The sequence below is a fragment of the Littorina saxatilis genome, linkage group LG17 (assembly GCF_037325665.1).
Source record: "Littorina saxatilis isolate snail1 linkage group LG17, US_GU_Lsax_2.0, whole genome shotgun sequence".
In the NCBI taxonomy this organism is placed as follows: Eukaryota; Metazoa; Mollusca; class Gastropoda; order Littorinimorpha; family Littorinidae; genus Littorina; species Littorina saxatilis.
Genome location: NC_090261.1, coordinates 47,175,360 through 47,201,102, shown reverse-complemented (window position 1 = coordinate 47,201,102; position 25,743 = coordinate 47,175,360). Strand labels below are relative to the sequence as shown.

Here is a 25,743-nt window from a genome sequence, read left to right as displayed (position 1 = left end):
CCTCGCCGGCACCTCGCTCGGTCTGAAAGGTGTGACGATTGTGTTGCTGCATGCAGCGCCCTCTACCAAGCCTGCAGCCTGTGCGACGAATGCCCGGATGAGTGCTTCTGCCCTACATTGGAAATGGCGTCGAGATTGGCGAGTCAAAGCTGATTGGAATTTTTTGACACACCTGGATTACCCATGAAATAGGTACGTCGATTGAGGACACACAACTGTGTTTGAATTTGGTTTTGAAATTAATGCACTGTTTTGTGGAGTTTTATGATTCGCCACTTTTTCTTTGATAAGAAGTTTATTTTGCTGGACTGTCTCCCGAAATCGAATCGGGGGTACCCCCCTCCGAAAAGGTGTGTGAGTTTAACAAAATGAGATAGGACGTGTGAAGTCATTTATTGCTTTATGATAAGGCATTTACTGGGTGAAAGTTGGTAAACCCTTTCTCTAACTGTAGGTGATCACTCGGTTTTGCATCTAGAAGAAGAACAATATGTCACACCTGAGGTTTTCACCTTCGTTTCAGAGTTTGCCAGTTGAGTTAGAAAACAGGAAGTTTGGGATGGTTATGACCGCTTCTGACGAGTAACTCGCTTTTCTCTGAGTCGGAGGGGGGCATGTACGTTTTTTTCCCAGCTGGGGTTCTGAGGCAGGTTATGTGATCAAACGACTGAACAGGTGCTAAAGAAGCTAGATTAATCAGTCCTTGATTCGTTTGACACAAACACTGACAGTGACAGCACTGACACAGCGCTCTAACACTAACACTAACAGTCAAGCGTGTATAGCTGAACTATGGGAGTCGGTCAAGACAGAGGTTCAGACCTTTTAGGGAAGGCCGGAGGGTTTGGGGGCCAATTTGTTTTGATTAATTACCTGCTTAAGAAATCAGCAGTACAACTTGACAGGGGAATAGTATGTAGTCAGTTAAAGTTTGATTTATGCAGACTGTCGTTTTATTAGGACTGAGAGTGAAGTCTCTACATTTAGTGATCATTTACACTTCTTAAAGTTCCTACAATATGTTGAAAGATTCAAGCATGTTCAGAATTATTAGTCATCCTTTGGCATGCTGCGTGGGCTGTAGTTTGACTCAGGTTCAGTTGACTGTTGGTTCAGTTAGGATACTACACAGTACACGGCTCTGGTTCTAAAACCTTTGTAAATGCAATGGAAGAAACAATCATTAATATTACTATTAGTAATAATGTGTTAACTGTTATGTTATTGTTAACTTTAAGTTTGACAATGACATGTATATTTTATAATGATGCCTGATCCAATTTTAAGCAATATATCAGCAGGGTACTGTACAAGCAAAAATGTGGGATTTATTAATATGACGGAACTGCTGCTTCAGTTCATCACTGAAATCACAGTGGAACTGGAAGTGAGTTCCATTTTAGTATTACTATTAGACTTATAAATCAATCAATCAATATGAGGCTTATATTGCGCGTGTTCCGTGGGTACAGTTCTTAGCGCAGGGATTTATTTATTTAAAAAAAAAAATTATGCAATTCATATCGCGCACATATTCAAGGCGCAGGGATTTATTTATGCCGTGTGAGATGGAATTTTTTTACACAATACATCACGCATTCACACCGCCCAGCAGATCGCAGCCATTTTGGCGCATATCCTACTTTTCACGGCCTATTATTCCAAGTCACACGGGTATTTTGGTGGACATTTTTTTCTATGCCTATACAATTTTGCCAGGAAAGACGCTTTTGTCAATCGTGGGATCTTTCACGTGCACACCCCAATGTAGTGTACTGGAACTGGAAGGGATGTTAAACTTTTGCTTTAGGCTTAATTTAATTTCAGGGGATGCTAAATATGTTTTCTGTTGTTTGTGAATATTACTTCAAGTAGTTTAGGTACCTGCTGGTAACGATTATCCACATATAATTTATAAATCATATTATTTTGTATGGTACAGGTGTGTGTAGGTAAAACTAAAAGTATAGCAGTACTGTGGCGGTATCATCTGGTGGTCGCTCATGTATGAAAACTCTGATGTGTAAAAACTGTAATCACCCGTGCCTGGTTGACTTTGCGCAACCGCTGCATTTCTGTGCATGCATGGTTTGACATTGATATAATATATATATCTTCTCGAGTCTGTAAATTTACCTGTATGTTGATTAAAGATAAAACTCCCTCCTTTTTAAGACCAGATTTTTTCCAATGTTGTTGTTGAGGCTCTGAAATTTACAAGGGGGGGTTCCACTGTACTTTGCTATCACTTTTTTTTCTGATTACTGGTGCATTCTCTTCTGTTCAGATTTGTAACCAGCACCATGTTTGGGAAAAACAAGACGAAGAAGAAAGGGCTGGAGATTTCCAGCCCTTCAAACTTCCAGCATCGCGTGCACACTGGGTTTGACCGCGACCAGGGGGTGTTTGTTGGCTTGCCTGCACAATGGGCAGGTATCATCGGCAACGACACATCAAGGCCTCGGCCTATCGTCGACCCGTCACGCATCACAAATATGGATGTGGCACCTTTGAAGGTAATGTAACTTACACCTGATAGTGAGAGTTACCTTTGGGTTGATAGTATTTGTATTAGTATTACTATTAGTACTTAAATAAACTGAAGTCGTTGCATTTGCAGGTCTCTACCTGCAGCCCCCCCCCACCCCCCCAAAAAAAAATCTGGTACATGTACTGTGATGTAGTTTGTTGCAGGCAGGCTGTTTGATTTTTGAAAACTTCAACAACAAAAATTAATCGTGTTTGCCTAAAGTGCTGTTCACATGGCAGACTTGTGACTTTAGTAATTTGAAAATCGCTATTGAGGCCGAGTCGGCGGAAAAGTCTGCCATGCGAACAGCCCCAGCGATTTATAAACGACTCGTGCCAGACTCATCTCTGACTCAAAAACTCAGTTGAGCACTGCCCGACTCGGCAGCACTTGACTCGTCAGCGATTTTGTCCAGACTTTTCTTGTCGCGCTTACTGATTGGTTAGCTCTAGCCTTCCCTTCTCCAGAAAACAACAAGGACGTCCGGACAATCCCGAAAGGCTAAGTCTGGCGAGAATCGCCGCTTAAAACTAGTTTTGTGCTGTTCACATGGGCAGCAGTTTTGATTTGACTTGCCGCCGATTAAAATCGCTTGAAAATTGGTCACAAGTTGGTTGCAAGTCTGCCATGTGAACAGCACTTAACACAGTCACACCCGGAGTGAGAATATTATCTCTTGTTTATCTTTTGTAACATGAATTACTGACTACATGATTAGGTGATTGTTGTTGTTGTTTTGTCAGTCACAATTTCCTCACATAATGATGAGCCTTGTTTGAAACTTGCTGTGCAGACAATTGTGCGCGGCAATTCCACCTCCAGTGCCAATGGGCAGTACCCTCAAGACACGCGCAATGCCATCAGCATCGCCCGATCAAATTCTTTGCGGCGGGAGAGCCCACCACCTTACCGTCGCAAATACCAGGGTGACTACCCCGCCGTTCCAGAAGATGAGACAATGCAACCCCAGTACTCAGACTACCCAGGTCAGCAGTACCCGAATGAACACGGCCAGCCAGGGTATCGTGATCCTCGCGATCAGATGGATTATCGTGGTGAGTATTCGCCGCGGAATTACCCCAGAGACCCCAGGGACCAAGGGAGATACCCGCCGGAACAAGACAGTAGAATACCGTACAACAACGGTCCTCGCAGGGGAGATTACGACTACCAGGACAGCAGAGACACTCCCAGAAATTACCCACGAGACAACGGAATGACGGACCGGCGATCTCAGCACCCTCAACAGCAGCCCAACTATGATCGTCAGATTAACAACTCCTACGAACAGCGTGATCCCAGTAGAGACAGTTCCTTCGACCGTGACCCCTATTCCCGTGGAGGCGACAGGCCGAGAGACAATCAAATGCATACCAACAACCAGCACCCACCAGGTATGGATGGTCGAAGACCCCCGCAGGCGGATGACCGTTTCCGTCAGGCACTGCCAAATGGAGGAAGCCAGACCAGTCCCAACCGGTTCAGCGGCCAGGGACCACCACCCCACCATGAACAACCGCCCTACAACACCAACAGATCAACTCCTGCTGAACAGTACCAGAGGGTGAGTTGCTGGTTTTGCTTTTTCTTTTTTCTGTAGCATGTTAGGGTTAAAATTTGGCATGGTTTTATGTTTGTGGTGTGTGTTTGAATGCGGTGTGGACTTTCTGACAATTTTCCAGTTTTGCATGTTTGAATAGAGACAAATGAAATAGGAGAGTTAGGAAAGCAGACTAGGGTGTCTAATAATAGGAAATGGTAGCAGCATTCTTTGAATAATAATTTGTTTATGTGGGTAAGGCAATAAACTTGTAAGATCTCATTTGGCGCTCTTTGTTTTTTTGTGAGTCCGACAGACCACTTTATCAGACTTAGTATGGAAGCTGTACAAAACTACCATCATTAAACATTTGAATAGTAATTACTGAGAGTGAGAACCAGTTGTTTTCAAGATTAAAATAAGAGCCTCGTGGTTGATTGTTATTTTTTGCAATACCCCAGGAGTGGGTTAGCCTTAAACCCTATAAAATGACACCCATTGTTTGTGAAGTTGTTTTACATCAGCTGTCACAGTCATGTCATGTTGGTGCATACTGTTGTGTTCACGTCAGAGCCTTTCTCTCTGCTGTTTAAACTAAATTAAAGTGCTTGTCAGGTGGCACACCCCTTGCCATTAGCGGAAATCTGTGGACGTCTTAGTTCTAATACTGTGATTTTGTATAGATTTTACATTAATTGCTTCAAAGAAATGCCACGAAACAGTACTCAAAAGTAAAACATTGAATAAAAATGTCAAGAAAACTTGTCAGGAAGTTTCAGCTCAGTAACATACCTGGTGTGAAAATTTAGATAAAAGTAAAACCTATAAAGTAATTTGTAAACTTGTAGCTTTAGCGTGATGAACAGTCTTCTGGCATTGTGTCTCCTCTGTTGAAAGTATTCGAAGCCCTGTTACTAACATTTTTGCTGTGAAATTCCACCCAGTATGATGCTACAATGAAACCTCCTAATATATCTGAGAAAATCAGGTCTTAAAAATGAGGGATTCTGGAAATGGAGGTAAATTTGCAGAGGTTATTAACAGCAAATCAGAAAAAATAAGGCTTTGAAAATAAAAGGGAGGTAGTCTTAAAAGGTGCCAGGTGGGGTTTCACTGTAACAGCCTAAAACCGCCCTTCTTCTTAACTTCCTGTGTATGTCATTCTGCTCGTTAAACTGAGCTTGAACTCAAAGAGCCTAACTCAAAAATGGTGCAGCCCAGCGAGAAGTCGAAAACAACATTCCTCCCAGTCTCAGCTTTCAGTTTCATTGGCATCATTGTACTTGTTTGAACCTGGGCACCCCCAGAGATAAGTGGAGTCAGAGACAGAGAAGCTAGGAATAGCATCACGCCTGGAGGAGTTGCCAAGCAATCACTTCTTCAGGGAATGGTTGATAATTATGACTACAGCTATTATTATGCAGCTACAAGGTTTCATTTACTAGTGGCCCTGCGCCACTGGTGCATTAAATCTGAAAATGTCCCATCACAATTCCCTTCAGTGGGTCAAAGGCATGTACCACTGTGCCACCAAATCTACACTTTACATGGGATTACACACACACACATACAGAGAGAACATGATATAGCGGATAATTCTCAGATGGCACTATATTGCACCATTTTGCATCTTTGGTAAAATCGCGTACAGGCCTCTTTGGCGCTTTTTGCCTTTGACTATATGTCCCATCGGAATTTGGTTGAGTGGGACAAATGTCCCATTGCCTGTTTCTCCCAGCTTTTTTTTTTAGCAGAGTCTTGCTATTAGTGTAACGGAGTGCACAAAGCACAACATTCACCTTTGAAGGCAAAGCCAGTCAAACGTGTCACATAAGCCTTACTCTTGGTCTTAAAAGTTCAACTTTCCTTATTTTGTTTTCAGTGTTGAACCTTCAGAATGGTCATTAAAGTGGATCTGAATTCATGCTGACAGGAACTGATGTCATTGTCACTGAAAATAAATTGCCATGCTAGATTACGGTAAATAACCACATCGCCAGGAAGATATTTCTTGTTTGTTTGCAAACAAACTGCCAGGATAAAACAAACTACTGCACAGTGCTGTTGACACAGGCAAAGTTGCTAGTACATGTACTACTTTAAGTTAACTACAGCAGAGTATGGCTTGTACTTTGTAAACACCATTGGTCCATTGACTTGGCAGGTTGGGTTGTGGGCTTTTTGAGGCAAAAAAAGGTTCTTCAGAAAAACAGTATTTAACTTTTAAGGAAGTCACTTCCAAAAACTGAAACTAAGAGTGAAGGAAGTCGTTAAGCTTCGTGCTTGAGAATTTTCAGATTGTGATATTCTTTAACTTCCTTAGTTATAATTTCATTTTTATATTTAGTCAAGTTTTGACTAAATATTTTAACATCGAGGGGGAATCGAAACGAGGGTCGTGGTGTATGTGCGTGTGTCTGTGTGTGTGTGTAGAGCGATTCAGACTAAACTACTGGACCGATCTTTATGAAATTTGACATGAGAGTTCCTGGGTATGAAATCCCCGAACGTTTTTTTCATTTTTTTGATAAATGTCTTTGATGACGTCATATCCGGCTTTTCGTGAAAGTTGAGGCGGCACTGTCACGCCCTCATTTTTCAACCAAATTGGTTGAAATTTTGGTCAAGTAATCTTCGACGAAGCCCGGGGTTTGGTATTGCATTTCAGCTTGGTGGCTTAAAAATTAATTAATGACTTTGGTCATTAAAAATCTGAAAATTGTAAAAAAAAATAAAAATTTATAAAACGATCCAAATTTACGTTTATCTTATTCTCCATCATTTGCTGATTCCAAAAACATATAAATATGTTATATTCGGATTAAAAACAAGCTCTGAAAATTAAATATATAAAAATTATTATCAAAATTAAATTGTGCAAATCAATTTAAAAACACTTTCGTCTTATTCCTTGTCGGTTCCTGATTCCAAAAACATATAGATATGATATGTTTGGATTAAAAACACGCTCAGAAAGTTAAAACAAAGAGAGGTACAGAAAAGCGTGCTATCCTTCTTAGCGCAACTACTACCCCGCTCTTCTTGTCAATTTCACTGCCTTTGCCATGAGCGGTGGCCTGACGATGCTACGAGTAAAATGGCATTGCGTTTCATTCTGTGAGTTCGACAGCTACTTGACTAAATATTGTATTTTCGCCTTACGCGACTTGTTGAATATTAAGTCGGGCAAGAATACAAAAATAAAAACACACACAAGAAAGGTTAGTTTTTGGAACGTTTAATCATAGACAAAAGAAAACACTCACTAATACTAATAGTACGGTACCTCAACCTATTACTATTAGTATTACGATAATATTAGTATTTGCAGTGGGTGAACATACAAATAATAATGAGAAAATCTAAAGAAAAGAACAACTACGATCAGTAAAGAAGTACGGTTTAAAGGGGGTTCCAACACCCTCACTGTTTGAAGTCAAATCAGACACACCAACAAAACAGTCAGTTATAGGCTTGAAGTAAGTTCTCCCAGTACAGTCTTGAGTCGAGCGTTTGAAAATGCCCGAGCCTGAAGGCGGGTGTAACTTACACCTCTTGGTATCAGTCTGTCTTAGAGATGAGGACGACAGTTGGCCACATGGCCAGAATAGCGCGCTGCATTTTCCTGCATAGAACTAAGGCGCGTCTGCCGCGATGGTGCCTGAGCTAAACATTGGTGGGCACTGCTCACAGCCCGGCACACGGCACTGTAAACATTCCCCGTCCCTTCACCTCTCTCGACACCATCCGCCCTACCCTTGGTCGCATGCCTGAGTACATGCATCACAGTGACAGAGCATTCAGTTGGGACCAGAAGTGTTTTCAAACAAAACAACAGAGCTCTTGAGGACTGAGCCACAGCCTTATCTAGTCTCCACAGCTATATTCACAGTTCAGTACAGAAGGATGGGGGTGGTGGGGGCCAGCATTCCGGAGAATGTCAAGTGAGAACAATGGAAAGCAGCAACCCCTTTTATCTTGCTGCCAGAGTAGGGGTGATGGAGAGTCTGGAAATGCTGGAATGGGGTTATGCAGTTCAATGCCGTCTGCTGTGACTTGTGTGAGAGCTCTCAAAAAGAGAATGTTCGTGTGTTTGCGTGTGGGTGTTTGTAAAGTGTGTTGGCCTGTGTGTGTGGATGATTATAAGTATATTGTGTAAGTGTGTACATTTGTCTTTACACATGTACATGTAATCTGTCTGTCCGTGTTACTCTGACCATTCTGTGAACATTATTTTGACAAGTTTTTCGTGCTTTTCCTGTCAGTGTTTATTATCTATTTTAATCACGGCTTGTATCATGAGGCTTTTGTTACCTTGAAAGGTGTATTACATTGTGTGGCACATAGCACAGTTTGTCTTCCTCATAGCCAGATTCTTGTGCTGTGGACATTTCTCAGTGTTAACTTAATGCAGCATTTTGGTTTTTTTTCATTTATCACTCAGTTATATAAGTATAAGTACTTATAAGTATAACTATAAGTATCAGGTTTTATGATTTGAGTTGTTTTGGTTGCTTGAACACTGTTTGGCTTTTGTAATTCTTATGGTACATATTTTGTTCACAGTTTTTGCAAGATTAATGACATAATTTTCACTTTTTTTACTTCAAGTTACTGTTAGGCTGAGCATTGACTGGACTGTGGTAGTCAAGGCCTCTTTGAAGAAAAAACTTGCAAGTTTCCTTTATTTGATTTTGAGGCATTTGATTTTCTCAGTATTGGTCATATGAGCAGTTTGTTATAAAACTGCATCTTTTCGTTTAAGGCTGCATCTACTATTTTGTACATGTGCTTGTCACTTGTGCTGTATAATTAACACATTTTACCAATTCAGTGCAAATCTAATTGGCAATGGCACACAGCTCCTGTGTTTGTGCCAAGGAACTAAAGCATGCTGTGCAAGTTTTAGGGCATGAAAGTCAAAAATCAAGGTCAAGCTGAAAGCAACAAATTAAGCTTTAACAAAGTTTTCGGAGCAAGGTTGGACATTAAAAATCAAATTAACAGAATGAAGACAGCAGAAGTGACCAGCATGTGACTCTCACTCTCAGTCTCGTTATTAATGCAGTGAAACCTCTGTTTTGAGAACTTCATTTATATCTGAAAAAATGGTGTCCTATAACTGTATAAGGGCGCTGAATTTTAATGAAGGACAAATCTTGGATATTACGATCTAAAGACAGAGGTGGTCTTAAAACAGAGACTTCACTGTACCTAACCTTTCTGTATACGTTCACCCTGCATGATTATATCCTGTACAGTGCATTATTCATCCATGTATGTCCATGTGGCATGTCTTGATGTTTCTCCCTCTGTGTCTGTGTTCCCCTGCCTGCTGCCGTCCCCTCCTCGTCGTGTCTGGTCTGGTCTGGACAATTAGGACGGAGGCCCCGGCCCCGGCCCCAAGCCCAGCCACCACAACCACCCCAGTCCGCCGCAAGCAAACCCTAGGTTGTCCCCCCACTCACCAAAACAACCCCCCGGCCAGTCTCCACCCATTTCCCCCGCCGCTCGGCCCCCTGGTCCCGGCCCTGTGCCTGAGCCGCAGAGGCTTTCACATGAACAGGTTTGGTCCTTATCCACTTTATTTTATATTTCATTTTCTCTAGACTGTAGACATTTCTGTGTGAAGAGATGTGAAAGCTTAAATGTATGCTAAAGTGCAGTAAAAAGTAGTGTTAAATGCAAAAATGTCGAAACATTTTCTTGGACCAGATCCAGCTTTTTTTCCAGTGTCATCTATGGAATTAGGTCTTTTTCGGGTGACCTGCAGATTCGAAAACTTGGAATAGTGTAAGGCTAAGAAGCGTTCAAAGAACAGTGTTAAAACTTTCACTGTTTCAGTTCAAAAGTGCATGAATTTCCTTCCTTTATTTCATTCCAAAATGTTTGCAAACCAAAAGTAAAATATATAACTTATATGACAAGAAGGTTGTTGTAAGTTTGATCAGAACGTTGGATCTGATTCCCATTTTCTTCTCCTCACTGCATCTAAGAGTATTTCGTATCTTCATAAGTCAGTTGAGTATGAACTATGATTAATTGATTTGATTTGTGTTCATGTCTACCTGTTTAGTCCAAAATTACAACTGGTGTCACCCTTTAAATCATAACTGGCACTAAATTTGAAAATAACAGTTGAAAGTATTCAGTGTATGGTTTTGGCGCAAACTAATAATGTAATTTCCTGGAAAAAATATACAATACAAAGAATAACTTTAACATGGATTGGAATGAAGGGAACAGTTTGCTAAAAGTAAAAGTGTTTATCGGCTGATTGGTTTGTTGTCATGTTGCCTTGAGTGTATATTTGTCTGAATTCTGTTTGTTGTTTTAATCAGAAATTGAATGCTTTAACTGACAACAAAAATTACAGCATAATTGCAAAATATTATAACTGTGCGGCAATTTTGTGTTTGTCTTAATCAGCAATATTTTGTTGCTGTTGAAAATAAAGTTCTATGCATTGTTATTGTTAAAGAATTTCTTTTCCTTCACAATTTGCTGTTGTATTTGTTCCTAGACATGTGTGTTCAGCATGTTTTGGTTTGCTCTCTCAGTATTTTCTTACTTTGAAAATGGAATGCAGTAATGGTGCCTCACTCTTATATGACTTGATTTCAAAGAATGTGTGCACCACTGTGTAGATAACTAGGTTCACAGCAAATCTTAATGTATTTCTTGCTTGTTTGTTTTATTTTGCATTGTGCTACACATTTTGCTTCTAATGTGTGAAGGTATGTTCTGGTTTTCACGTCATTTTATGTGCTTTTTTGCTGTGCGTTTCAACAGTTTCGAGCAGCTCTGCAGATGGTGGTCACACCTGGCGATCCTCGTACTTTCCTGGACAGTTTCATGAAGATCGGAGAAGGTTCCACAGGTATTGTGTGTATCGCCACCAGCAGAGACGGCCGACAGGTTGCGGTCAAGAAAATGGATCTTCGCAAACAACAGCGACGAGAGTTGCTCTTCAATGAGGTAAGATACTCCAGTCATTATTAAGCTGACTGATTTTCTAATAGGTAGTCTGGTCAAAGTGTGTGTGCTTTTTTTTTTAACTGCAAATGTAATTGTGTTCTATGCTCATTTTCTTAAGTATGGTCGGAACAAGTTATTGTTTAGTGTAAGTGTTTACTGACATACACATATTTATACTTTCTCAACTCAACTCAACTCAACTCAACTCAAATTTATTAATCCATATGGAAACTACATTGTAACAATACTCTTTTCCAATCAAAAGAATAAGAATGCATAATAAAAAACAAAAACATCATAAGAAAATAAGTGAATATGATTATTATGAGTATGATCACAGTCTCACTAACGCAAACAGTCATCCGTCAAGTCAAGTCTGCCAACACACAACTCACTTACACAACAACAACAGCAACAGCAATACAATTTAACAAAAACCATAATTCCAATAACAAAAAGACGTCCGAGAGTCCACCTCCACATCCACGCACACACAAGGTATACAAAGCACCACATGTCGACTAGAACACCGCCCATTTGAACTACGATAATACAGTTACTAAAAATACATACATTACAGATAACCCAGCAACAGAGTACAGTAATAATTATGACAGAGAAACATGATAGAGGCCTCTAACATGTGATTGGTTGAAAGCATGGATAGCTCTGGGAACAAAAGAATTGCGGAAACGTGACGTTCTATCAACCATAGCCCTCAGTCTACCACTCCTGTCAATGCGTCAAGAGTCAAATTCAGGTTTCAGTGGGTGTGTCTCGTCAGCCAAAATTGAGGTCAGTCGGTCAGTCAGTCGTCTCTGGCAAACTGATTCAATGGTCTCTTGTTTCCTGCCTACAACAGATCCAGCCTTCTTGACTAGCTTTTCTAGCCTGTCACTATCCTGTTTACTAAAGTTACCCCCCCAGCACACACATGCATATGTCAACACGCTACCAACAGTGGACAGATAGAACATCTGCAGGATGTCATTACGAACAGAGAACGATCTAAGCTTCCTTAGACAGTACATGCGCGTGTGCGCTTTCTTCAAGATTTGGTCAGTGTTGGCATGCCAAGACAGCTTGTTGTCGATCACTACACCTAGGTAGCGATAGCTTTCAACCTGTTCGACTTCAACACCAGCTATCACGATAGGCTTGTGTGCTACCTTTTTTCTTCTAGTGTCAAAGATCATTTCTTTAGTTTTTCCTGTGTTCAAGTCCAGGTAATTCTCGTCACACCAGTCCACAAAGCTGCTAACTTCTTGTCTGTAGTGTGTGTCATTGTCGTCAGTAATCTGTCCTGTAAGTCCAGTATCGTCAGCAAATTTGTCGATGAAGCACGACCCGTGAGAACTCCTGCAGTCAGCAGTATACAGGGAGAACAGAAAAGGTGACAATACTGTTCCCTGCGGAGCTCCTGTGTTGGTATTCAGTACACTAGATAGCACGGTCTGCGGAGCACCAGTGTTTGTGTTCGGGCCATTCGATGGTACTATACCAGCCCTAACAAACTGGGGTCGGTTGGTCAGATAGTCTGTGACCCACAATACCGTTGGAACGCTAATTTTCATCTTCAGTAGCTTTTCAGCAAGAAGGTGAGGCTGTATCGTATTGAACGCGCTAGAAAAGTCAAAAAACATCAGTCTAACACATGCTCCAGGTTTATCCAGATGAGAATAGATACTGTGCAACACATGTAAAACGGCATCCTCAACACTTCTACCCTTTCTATAGGCAAACTGCCACGGATCCATAAACTCCGCGGTAAGCACCTGAAGCTTCACTGACATGATAGTAAGAGAGTCACAGGCTTCTAAATGATTCAGTAATGGCTGGTTCAGAAAAATATGTTTGTAAGTTTATGTAAGACTGTGGAACTTGCAGGAGTCTGTTTATTTTTTTAAAATATTTTTTTATATTTTATTTATCTAGGTTTCTTGGGAAGTGTGTACGATAGTTGCTGTTGAGAAAGGTTGGGTCACAATGTTTGACAATTGTTTTGGTTTTTTTAGGTGGTGGTGATGAGGGACTACCACCACCCCAACATCGTGGAAATGTACAACAGCTACCTGGTCGCCGACGAGCTCTGGGTCGTCATGGAGTTCATGGAAGGGGGCGCCCTCACTGACATTGTCACCAACAGTCGGTATGTTAAATAACTTTTTCATTGTTGAATTGAGTTAAACTTAATGATGGTTTATATGAAAATCTGACAAACTAAAGGAGAGGTCTCTTTATGAACACTTAGATCAATGAGCCTGAGGTTCCATCAGAAGGAAATGTGCTGGGAGTAAAACATAACATTGTGCATTTACTTTGTTGTTTCTTTCTTTGATACGGACTGACACTATATTCATACAGCTTTTAGACTTTGTTCTGGGATGTTTACTTAAATTTGAACTTTTTCTGTCTGAAACATTGGATGCTTACATATTAGATTTTATATTTTCTTTCCGAAACAGTGACTATTTTAGTGCAACTGAAAGGGATGTCTCATTGAAGTTTGTCTTTTGTTGTACAGAATGGATGAAGTGCAAATTGCCACTGTGTGCAAGGCTTGTCTGAAGGCTCTGGCTTTCCTGCACGCCAATGGAGTGATCCACCGAGACATCAAGTCAGACTCCATTCTTCTGTCACATGATGGCAAGGTTTGTGATTTGATGTGTGGCTCTTGTAAGCTTCGTTGTAGCCATCTGAAACACACAGACTGCTAACGATACAAAATTACGATTAAAAAAGTAAGGTTGGTAAATGAATGGAATGTTGAATAAAATAAAATAAAAAGTAGACGCATATAGCATACACAAAGATATTGTGCCTCTTATTCACAAATGCTACTCAAACGTCCAAAATGTAAACCCCTGGCTTTCAGACATACCTTTCTTCTTCTTCAGCGTTCCTAGATCAGGCCTCAGATTTCCAGTCTGGTATGGGTTATGAAGTTTGTGGTCGTGTCCAGATCTTGTTTGGTGCCCCAGAGTTTCTCCGCTAGAGTAGCTCCATGCGGCCAGTGCTGTGTCCGTGCGTCTTGGTATAGGGGGCAGGACTCCAGGATGTGCTATGGGGTCTATGGGCCTGTCTCGCATGAGCAGTCAGGTGTGTGCGACACCCCAAGTCGATACAGGTGGGCACGCAGTCGGCAGTGACCAGTCCGTAGTCTGAATATGGTGGTCTGCTGTTGACGTTGCAGGTGAGGCATCTGATCATCAGATGGGTGGCTGTGTAGTTCTTCCCAGAGTGTTCAGTTCTGACGTTTGACCAGAGTTTTGACCTCCCTGTAAGAGGCTGGCTGGTTTTCTTGCTCCAGACTGCCGCCAGACTTCCAGACTTGGCCAGTTTGTCCGCCTCCTCGTTTCCTGCCAGGCCACAGTGGGCAGGAATCCACTGAACTGTCACCCGTGTGCGCTGTGAGAGTTCACTCAGCATGCGCAGGGTGTCTCTTTCCAGCTGCTCACCGGGCGATTGCAGACTCTGGATAGCGGATCTGCAGTCTGTCAGAAAGACGATGCTTGAGGGCGGGTCATCTGTGCTGATACCAAATACCCAGCTGCTGTTCTGTGCTTATTACATCTTGAATGAAAACAAGCCTATCACAAAAGGTTGTTCACCAATGCGAAAGTCAGTACGCAAAATGTTGCTCGGTGACGCTTTTTTTTTATATCGTTACGTATGTCATGTACACTTTATTTTAGAAGCTAGCGTAATCTCTGATATCTTTTAGAGTGCTAATGTTTTATTTTCTGTATTCCCCAAGAAGGAAGATACAGCAGTCCCTCTCATGAACGGACACCCTTGGGCCATAGCAAAACTGTCCGTACATTGCAGGTGTCCGGTCACGGGAGGGGTGACCACACCACCCCCTCCCCCATACACTCACACAGAGACACACAAACAACAGGATTGAGTCTATGCTAATCACTTCTTGTGGCTACTAAACAATAACAATAAACTCCTAATACTTCTTTAAACGTTCTGTAAAAATGATTTGTATGAAAAGTGTTGAAAAGAAGAGATAAAATAAATCCTCAAGGTAGTGAACACACTCACCATGCACTGACATACGAAAGCAGCCACACAAACACAGCACAGAGGAGCGTGTGCAGATGCTTTGCAAGAATAAGCTTGAATAAATAGCAGCAGATAGAGCTGCATGTCATAATCATGTAATTTATTTTTTTCTTGTCTGGCTTTATTGACTGCATGCCGATCATGTGGCATGGCAGTGACTTTTCACTCTTCAGTCGGAAATACACTGTACATAACACAGCTCCCACTCTCCCTCACTAATGCCTACACCAAGCCGTGACAACTGATGCTTGGAAATTGTGTGGAAGAGTACACCTCTCTATTTCTCTCCAATGCTCTTCCTGCTGACATGCAGTGACACCGGATACCCACAGAGTTTAGCCAGCTACCCCTCCACCCCCCCTCCCTCTCTCTCACTCCCTCCAGCCATGTACTGTTGGGGACTGTGGACAGAGAGGCCAGCTGCACTGTTCACTCGGAGCAAAACCAGTTGACTGTGTCGTAACTTTTGACAAAGCAAGACAACTGAAGGGTTCATAGATTAGGCACCACCAGTAACCAATTACTCAGTACTCCGCCGCTGGACTACAGACGTTCGGATGAACCCAGTCCACATCAAGAAAGAAGAAGAAGAAGGCAACCGACTCACTGGTCAAGGCTGAGGGGAAACAAGAGTATCTTGTCAATGAAAGAGGTTACACACAGACACACGATGCTGAGAACTGTGGCCGGTTTTTCACTCTCTTTCGCTCAGGACCTTTATCGACTGTGGTTTCTGTTGTTTACGTCCAACAGACAAGAATAAAGAGCTCAGTGCAGTTTCATGTTGGCATCTTCGCATGTACTCCACTCCTGACCAAAACTACCCCCCCCCCCCCCCCCCCTCCTGATGGGTACACGGGCACTCAAGTTATCAGTGACTGTCATCACGCCATTGCGGCTGTGATCTTTGTACCAAGAGCCGGACTGCTCTGTTATCGATTTTGTTGTGGTGAAAATTTGACGATGGTCTGTCCGTACATTGGAGGTATGACCTGCTGTTGGGACCGAAAATGAGTGTCCGCGTCCACGTTTTGCAGGTGTCCGTTTAAGGGGGGGGCAAATATAGAAGGAAAACACTCCGTGCCCAGCAAATGTGTCCGTACATGTCAGGTGTCCGCTCACGCCGGGGGCCGTACATTGCAGGGACTGCTGTACAGGCCTCCACTATGGAACTTCAGATGGTGATAATAAACTTTGTTATTTTTGTTGATGTGCAGGTGAAGCTGTCTGACTTTGGTTTCTGCGCACAAGTGACCCAAGACCTGCAGAAGAGAAAGTCGCTAGTGGGCACACCTTACTGGATGGCTCCTGAAGTGATTTCACGCCTTCCCTATGGACCAGAGGTAAACGCTTGTTTGTTTGTCTCGTCGTCCACTGGTACCTGAGTGGCCGAGTGGACTGGGTGGCCGAGTGGTAACGCACTTGCGCTCGGAAGCGAGAGGTTGCGTGTTCAGGCCTGGGTCAGGCCGCAATTTTCTCCCCCCTTTCCTAACCTAGGTGGTGGGTTCACGTGCTAGTCTTTCGGATGAGACGAAAAACCGAGGTCCCTTCGTGTACACTACATTGGGGTGTGCACGTTAAAGATCCCACGATTGACAAAAGGGTCTTTCCTGGCGAAATTGTATAGGCATAGATAAAAATGTCCATCAAATACCCGTGTGACTTGGAATAAAGTGTAACAAAAATTCCATCTCACACGGCATTAAGTCTCAGGGCTTGGAAACATGAATACACGCATGCAGGGACAAAAAAAAAAGATGGGTAGCGCCGTATACTGTATGGCAGCTCGCTTTCCCCAGGGAGAAAGCAGCCCGAATTTCTGTGAGGTGACCCTCATGGACTACATAAAATCCTTATCCTTATCCTTATCCTTAATGTCAGGTCCCTCCGATCAGAGGACGCCTCCCAATTAAATAAAGGACAACATGTGAAGTCCCTTTGTTTATTATCTTGACCAAAATATACCTGTCATGACACAACACCTGCGATGACTGTAGGGACACTTTTAACTGGTCCTAAGGGAGTTCTTTCATCGCAGGCACAACTGTATAGTGCACACACCTGTGCAGAAGGAGGCAGAGCTTTCTTGTGGGGATCGAATCTTTCTTTTCTGTGTGGTAACGTCTGTATTGCAGACACACGTGTCCCTGCAGTAAAACGAGAGCAGGAGAAAGGGTCTGTGTGTGTGAAACATCTGCTGGGTATGTCCTGTGATTGTGAACAGAGTGTAGCCTGGCCCCATGATTGCATGTGTTTGTGAATGAAGAGAACTGATTACAATAACAGCAGGTGTGTGAAAAAGATGTACAGAAGGGATGGGGTGTGGGGGACGTGCCATCTGTTGCCTGGTTGTATTACCAGTGTTAGCTACTGTGGGAACTAATTGTGTTCAACTCAGCCCCTTTCTACACCTGTCATAAAACAGGAATAGATGTGAATGGAGAGATTTTTTTTAAAGTTCTGAAGGTGGGTTTTTTCTTTATTTTATTGATTTGAAGTATAGCTTCTTTGCTTTCCGGAAAAAGAGAGGATTTCACAGCTGCAAAATTCTGTTTGTCAATTTATGTGGGTCAACTGTATGTAGTCTCCTTTTAATTGTTATGGCATCCGGATTTTCTCAGGGGGAAAAGAATTATAGGAGGTTTAAAGTAAGGGAGGAATAAGAATGATTTCCATTGATGTGTACACAATATAAGATGTTTTGTGGCTTGTTGACAGACCAGCTTTTTTGTTGGTCCAAGGGGACCATATCGTCTTTTGTTTCATCTTTATCGACCAAGGCCGAAGGCCGCGGTTGATAAATATGAGACAAAAGACGATATGCTCCCCGAGGACCAACAACAAAGTGCTGGTCTGACAACAAGCTACCAAACATCGTTTTTGTCATCAATTTGGTTGTGCAACAAAATGCACAATAACCCACAGGGAGACGAATTTTTAGAATCCAACTCCGGGCCACAAAGCATCGTCACAGTAGCACGAGATAACACGTCAAACTTGTATGTGACGTCAAACGTAGCTTGTTGACGCTTTTCTTCCAGTCTGAAAATGTACAGAGCTGCGATCATACCTGTGAATTCAGTAAGTGTTGAGCATATTTCTTTTCTTTTAAGTGTTCATGACTTTTCGTTGTGGATTTTGCGATTACAGAGATAAGTTGCAAATTGACCATGAGTCGCCGCGGTAATTATCAACATTGATTGGGTCTTTGAGAGTGAATGCTTACAATCGTTGTCCTCGGAAACACAAATCCAAAGCCACGATGGTTCCACACATCAAACAATCAGCCTGATTGGCTTTTACTTTGACAATCCACGTTTCACATGAAAGCTCAAACCCATTCACCACCTCGAGTTATTGCATGGGGAACATGAGATTTATTTACCAGGTGTTTGTGAATGAAAACTTGTGAAAATGATGACAATAGATTTTGTTCTCTAGATCTCTGTTTTTGAGTGTGTGCATACAGCAGGTGGGATGTGTTTTGCTGTCTCACTGCTTCATGATATTGTAATGTAATTTGTATTGTGTGTGCGGAACCTGTGAGTGTGAAAGCATCAGCCACACGAGTCAGTTTTCTTTTTTAAGGGGGGTTTGGGGCGGGCTGTTGAGATGCAAATGTATCATGCAGTGGAAACAAGCTTTTTCATGTCACAAAACCCTCCCTTCAGACCCTAGTTAACCTTAATTTAAAGACTCCCTCTCTTTTAAGACCTGATTTTCTCAGCTTTTTACAGGTCCTAAAAAGGGGTTCCACTTTAATACTTTGACAACTAGCCAAGTACTTTGTGTCAGCATTTAGAATAATATATATATATATATCTAAACAACGAAGTGACTGTGGTAAGATGAACAAAGTTAAAAAACAAAGGATTTCTGTACTCACCGATACAAAGACGACACAAGACGATAACGAATTTTCGCTTCTGGAAGCTTCATCAGGAAAAACAAGAACACAAAAGACAACAAAAAGCAGACGCAACAATGAACGAACAAGGTTTGAAAGAAAATGGAGGGAAAACACGCAAAAAGGGGAAGGAACTCTAGGAACGGAAATGAATGAAAGGGGAGAGTAGTGGTTGGATGATGTCAAGGGCACAGGCATACAGACTAAAAGTAATACACACTCATAAAGGGCGGGGGGAGGCGGGGGGGGGTATAGGGAAGTTGATATATATATATATATGTCAACTTCAAACATTGACCTAAGACAACTTGGCACATTGTTTAACTCATGGTCATTTGTACAGGTGGATGTGTGGTCGCTGGGTATCATGGTGATGGAGATGATTGATGGTGAACCTCCATTCTTCAACGAGCCACCCCTTCAAGCCATGCGACGCATCAGAGACATGCCTCCACCCAAGTTGAAGAACACGCACAAGGTGGGTGCAAGCTGACTGTCTTGTCTGAGAACTAAAATGCTTGAAGTGTCCAATTAAGAGTAGTGTAACCCTGCCCATCCCCTCCCCCCCCCCCCCCCCCCCCCCCCCCACAAAAAAAATAAAAAATAATAAAAAGCAGGGCTTGTACTATTCTTCGTATTGGCAGCTTTCCAAGAATTGTAAAATAAAAAAACCTATAAATATGCCCAGATTCGTGTCAAATTGCACCATTTTGAAAGTACATTTGAACAGGTTTGCAGACTCCTGGAATTTCAAGGATTTTTGTTGTTGTTTGAAGACATTGGTCATCTTTAGCGAAATATTTAGTTTATTGAAGTATGGTTATATCCACAGCTTACTGTTTTCTTTTTTCTTCTTTTTTTTTAGTGATGTTGTTTTTTCTCCTAAGTTTCTGTGAAATGTAAGCATTGATTAAGCGTGATTCTTTTCCACCAAGGATGTTTCTTCATTTCTGTCTCTAAGATTAAGAACCTGTGTACGCCGGATAACCACTGTTCCTACGTATGTCACAAGCAGGCTTAACTCATTGTCTCCCAGGTACGGATATATCCGTACCCACTCATATGGCTCAATCTGACGAGGTACGGATATATCCACTCAGACTATTAGCTTCAGTCGCTTCCTGTAACGTCGATCTAACGCCTGCATTACAGTGTTTTGATCAGGGATCGCGCTAGGATTTTTCAAATTGCGTACGGCTTACGCAATGTCGGCCAAAAAACACGTAAAACAGTTACAGGGATGTCGTTAGGCGTCGGACATCGGACATATAACGATGAAAATCCCCAAATGTCCGATTCACATTGCCGCATGTCGGTCAGATGTCCTATCGTTTTAACCTGAGCGTGGTCATTGTCCGATATGTACTCCATTCCTTCGGACAGCGCGATATTCGTTAATTTTCATTTCAAGATACAAATCTTCTAAAAGACCGAACGCTCTTGTGTTCAGCTGACACTGAAGTTGCCAGTGCCGCGTGCGGATCTTTTCTTTTGTCGGGAATTCCGGAACCGTTTGCGGTATGCGCCGTTTGGGTATAACCGTCTCGGTGCAGCGCACTGATCTAAAAATAGTGGATTATTTTTAGATCAGTGCATGCTACAGGAGTACGGGAGACAACTCCAACTGACTAAATTTGTCATCTGCTTTTGTTTTCGATATGAGACGAAGCACTGAATTATGCCGCTGAAAAAAAACAATTAAAGCCTGCAAAAGATCAGCATTAGATCAAACCGATCATTTTGTTTTTCAACTTTTATCCAAATCATGCAGTTTGTAATCAAAGTAAGAGCTCTGAAGTTGTTCATGTTGGTTTCTTTTTTGTGGTTTCTTTGAAACTAAACAAATACAACATTATACGCACACTGTGTTGATATATTTACTATATTATGTGTGTGTTCTACAGCGCGCGCGCGTGGGTGTGTGTGTGTGTATGTGCTTGTGTGTGTGGGCATATGACTTTGGAACAATTCCATGGAATGTGTTATAAGCTGTTTGGCGCACATTCATAATGTCCTAATACACTTTCTGAAAGCGGTCAAATGTCCTATTGATGCTGAAGAACTCAGGACATTTGTCCTATAGGTATGAATTTGTAGCAACATCCCTGCAGTTAAATCATGTCAAAAGCACGCATTTCTCTCAACTATTTCCGGCGCTCACATCGGCTCTGGAATTCGCGGCAAGCCCTGTCTACAACGTCCGCACTTTGGCTCACGGCCGGCCCCTCCATGGCGATACGCATCAGAGTGTCAACTCGCGCATCGCCGAGAGCCAAGAGCACGTCACCTCATTTTGTTTGATCCAAAACAGACTTTAGATTTGAACTCGCGCGCTTGTGCTATGTTTGATCCAGAACAGACTAGAGATTTTAAACTCTCGCACGTGTGCTATAGTCTTATTCAGTATTGGGAAGTGCTGCTGAGCATGCCGTTTTGAATAGAAGTTGTTTTGCGTACGCGTTACGCATAAGCGCCGGGAAAATGCGTGGGCGGAATTTAAAACGCGTCAAATACGCAAAAAACATGTGTTAACACGATCCCTGGTTGATACACAGTTTCTACACAGTTACTACAATTCTGAGTGACCTTGCTGCAGCACAGCTGGTCTCAGCTAAAAAAATAACTTGGTCAACATGGGTGGGGTACAAAGTGTTAAACTTAAAGACATGTTAGTTGCTGTGTTGTGCAGGTATCGCCACGACTACAGGGTTTCATCGATCGCATGTTGGTGCGTGATCCCCAGCAGCGCGCCACGGCTCCCGAACTGATCCAGCACCCCTTCCTGCGAGAGGCCGGCCCCCCCACCTGCCTCGTCCCCCTCATGCGCAGCTTCCGCCACAGTCCCTGCTGAGAGAACCACAACCACAGTGTGTGTGTAATAAGACAGATGTCAGATTTGTGTTGAATACAGGGCTTGGGGAGAGAATTGTGAAAGAACAACCAGACTTTCTGTGTGTGTGATGGAGATCTGTCAGTTTCTTTTGACACGGTGGTAGAGATCTACGAGATTTGTTTTGACGAAGTCCTTGATAAGAGAGCCGCAAGAACTGCTGAGCGGAGTATCAGACTTTGCTTGTGATAGGAGATTTGTCAGGGTTGCTTTGACAAAATGAAAAGGGATCTACCATTTTGTTTGGATGAAAGAGCTGCTGAGAGAACTACCAGACTCTGTGATAGAGATCTACCAGATTTGTTTTGATACAGCTGTGAATGAGAGAGAGCTACACTTCTGAATGTGACGGCTCTTTCTGAGATTATTGCAAGGTCTTGCCGTGGCATGGATTTTGCTAGGAGTGATTTAGTTCCGGATTTGCAACAGAATTGTCATATTAAAGAATTGTATAAGTGCTTTGATGCAAGATCAGACACTTGCCTTGCTCATTATTTGTCACTGCTGAGAGTAGTTTTGCTTTCAAAAGTTTCATATTATATAAAAAAAAATAATTTTAAAATGGGAAAGGAAGGCTTTTACATCCTAATACAGACATCAGCTCAGTTGACATAGTTTAAAGGGGAAATAATAACGGGCAGAAATAGTTTAATGCCCAGGAAACAAACGTATTGTAAAATATCCATTGACAAGATGTGTTCATGGATACTAAAAGTATTCACTCATTGATTTAGCATACACTCGAGTTGAGGTGCATTTATTCTTGTGAGTCTTAGGTTCTGATACGAGCCGAGGTTTCTGTGGACAAAGTGCACTTACAACCTGAGAAAGTAAACAAAGATGAGTGAAAAAAGGACGGAGCTAAGAGAAAGGAGAAGACAACCCGGCTTAAAAGATGTCGTCTGAACGAGGAAAACAGAAGCGCTCTTCTCGGTCAGGATTTAGGAAGTACATGTAGTTCACACACCTACACAAAGAAGAACCAGGAAAGACAGGCGTGGTTTTAAAGCTGTATATCACAAAAGTGGACCAGCTCAATGATGCACAAATAATGGTCCCAGTGGCAGTGTCCAGTGATACTGAGGTGACTGTAAATGCTTGTGCTGTCCAGAGGCTGGGATGTCCAAGGAATGACCACTTGTTTTGTTCTGCACAATAATGTGGAATTCGTACCAAGAGCAAAATTTTCATTTTCTTTCTCTCCTGGCTTCATATTCATTGTATGTGGATTTCATGGATATAGAGTTGCCAAGTAACAAACTTTGGTGTATGTTTTATACATGCTTTTTTGTATTCATTGGTAACTTTTTATTCTTATTACGTTTTTTAATGGTGAATGAATTACACTTGAATGGAATTTACTCATGACTGTGTTGACTGCATACAGAATGTCATCAGCATATTGTATTCTAATAAGCACATCATGTATTCGAAGCCACAATGTTACTATTGATGAATATCTTTTCCTGTATCTTCCAGTCCAGAATTTGAAAGGGAAATTTTAACATGCACATGTATTCATTGTGTTATGTGTGGTTTTTGTTTTAGCTGAAGCCACTACTTACAGTGAAGAATCTGTGTGTAAACAATTTGTGTGGATATACTGTTTTAACTTTTTGTATTTCACATATAACGCATAAACAAATGTACAGACTCCGTTTGTGTGTGCTTGTGTGATAGCACTAATACTTTTAAATGTTTGATGATGACATTTTAGCACTAAACTCCTGAGATTGTGAAAACTTTGTTCGGCAATTGTTTAGCCTAGAGTAATATGAATACATGTATATGTTTCTTAGAATCCTTAATTTAAAAATAAAAAAATTTATGTTGGAAAAAGTGAACAATGTGGTTTTGTGGTCAAATAATGGAATCTTTTTGGGAAACTGCTATGTACAGACATGATCAGAGTTACCCAAAAGTGTCCTATTCCTACTGTTAATCTCTTATTAAAAAGACTTTTTGCAGAACAATATCATCATCCAACAAGTCATATTACGAAAAGTTTGAGATTAATGAGACACAGCGAGAATGCCAGTGCACAGTTTCTGTCAAAATTGCTGCTGAATTGGAGTCAAGCATTTTTGGGCCATATAAGCGCTATAAGTTCAGATGGCTTACATCCTTATGACTGTTACGTTGGACACATAACACAGTTGTATTTCTGAACTTGTACAGGCCAAGAGACTCTGTGTGATGCGTTCACTCTTGCGGCCTATCAGTGACTGATCTATGAGCTTGAGCTGCCAGTTGAGACCGAAACATATGGCTTTAACTTTGCAAACTTGCAGCAGTTTTGTCTGTCAGTTGCTAAGTAGAAAACATTTTTTTATTTACACAGGAGTAGTGTCAGCGATGACATCTTAAAATGATGATGCCCATTTCAATGTGTTGTTATGGGTGAGAAGCTGTTCTACTTCTTACCAGGCTCTGAAAAACATGACAACTGTGATGCCAGATTTGAATAGAAAAGGAAACAATCTCAGGATTTTTTTAATTAGTTCAGTGGATTTTGTCAATGATTTGTTGTTCTGAAAAAGACATAATCAAGGTCCTTTTCTTGAAACCAACAGCTTAAGTTGTTTTATATTCCTGTGCATGTGTGCCTGAGATGGGAACTAGTCAGTGCATGGTGTTTGACTTCTAGCAACGGTTTGCTGCTCTCTGAGGGTTTAGACATCTTTTTTGCTGTTGATTCGTAACCTGTTAATATATATATATGGCAAACATATAATATTACTAAAGGTTCATGATTTAGAAGCAAACTGCTTGGCATTGTTAGTGTTAGCTTTTATCTTGTGTTGTGTAAGTTTTATTCTGATAGTAAATTTGTAAGGCTTTCCCATAGAGAAGGTAAAAGTGCCACATGTCATGTCTGTCACTGTTACAGTGTGTATTATAAGTGTATAGGTGTTCTGCTATACCTTTCTCGTACAGGCAAAAGTCATACTGTGCTTTGTTGTGTGTCATTTATGCCAAGCATGAGAGAGATACATTTTCAGTGCTGGTTTAAACAGATAGTGCTTGGTTGTTGCTTATGAATCATGAGGTATGTTTGTGCGTGTGTGTGTATGTTGCTACATTAAGTGCAGGTGTGCTGAATTGAACTGAGACAGTGACTTGAGATGGGTTTGAAAAACAAGTTTGTATTTGATAATTACTCGTAAAAATGTTTCAATTACCTGCATTAGTGCATATCACTATCACAGTATCGGATAGAGAGCAATTCAGAGTGGAGAGTTCTTTATGTCTAAGTATTTTATACTGTGAAGTAATGGGGGGGGGGGGGGGGGGAGATGGAGATCTGAGGTCAAGACAAGCATGAATTCTTCAATGACATTATTTCTTTTGAACACTGCCAGAATATGTTAGCAGCTTGTTTGTATTGTGTCTTCATATACAAGAGAAAGAAATTAAATGGTGAAAGAGAGAGAGCTAGCTACTGTGTGTGTGTGTGTGTGTGTGTGATACAGAGTTGTTTTTTTGCGTACCAGCTGTCATTTGTATTTTTTTCAAAAAATGTCCTCAGGTACAAATGAAGAAAAAATTAGGGGAGGTTTTGTTTTTCACAACATATCTATAGTGAGAGAAATACCACTTCATTTCATCGGAAGTATTTTTTTTATATTGTCAAACCGAACATCGCTGGGGGAAAATCACAATTTCGATCTTACATGTACCAGGCTATGTTTTGATGGACCATGTTTATTTTCTCTTGTTTATTTTCATTTTAGACAATGTCCATGACGACAAAGACCTGCCAAAACTGTATGCAAATCAGGAAAGCCATTATCAAAGACAGTATGTTATAAACAGGAGATTCTGTA

General features: G+C 41.6%; 1 protein-coding gene across 2 annotated transcripts; it reads left to right on the top strand.

Moving 5' to 3' along the window:
- Window positions 1-91: 91 nt before the first annotated feature.
- On the top strand, window positions 92-25,024 carry LOC138953565 (serine/threonine-protein kinase PAK 4-like). 2 transcript variants are annotated; one of them, XM_070325409.1, is made up of 10 exons: window positions 92-192; window positions 2,288-2,516; window positions 3,324-4,094; window positions 9,451-9,636; window positions 10,863-11,048; window positions 13,064-13,197; window positions 13,573-13,699; window positions 16,337-16,462; window positions 19,370-19,504; window positions 21,716-25,024. In XM_070325409.1, the coding sequence occupies exons 2-10, from the start codon at window positions 2,304-2,306 to the stop codon at window positions 21,875-21,877; spliced, it is 2,040 nt and encodes a 679-aa protein (XP_070181510.1). In that variant the 5' UTR covers window positions 92-192; window positions 2,288-2,303; the 3' UTR covers window positions 21,878-25,024. The 2 variants fall into 2 exon arrangements, with proteins under 2 accessions (XP_070181510.1, XP_070181511.1); XM_070325410.1 differs by lacking the exon at window positions 9,451-9,636.
- Window positions 25,025-25,743: the final 719 nt, after the last annotated feature.

Coding starts and splice junctions, on each gene's coding strand:
- LOC138953565 (XM_070325409.1), top strand. CDS start 2,304: ATGTTTGGGAAAAACAAGACGAAGAAGAAAGGGCTGGAGATTTCCAGC. Junction 2,517..3,323: donor TGGATGTGGCACCTTTGAAG/GTAATGTAACTT, acceptor CTTGCTGTGCAG/ACAATTGTGCGCGGCAATTC. Junction 9,637..10,862: donor AGAGGCTTTCACATGAACAG/GTTTGGTCCTTA, acceptor GCGTTTCAACAG/TTTCGAGCAGCTCTGCAGAT.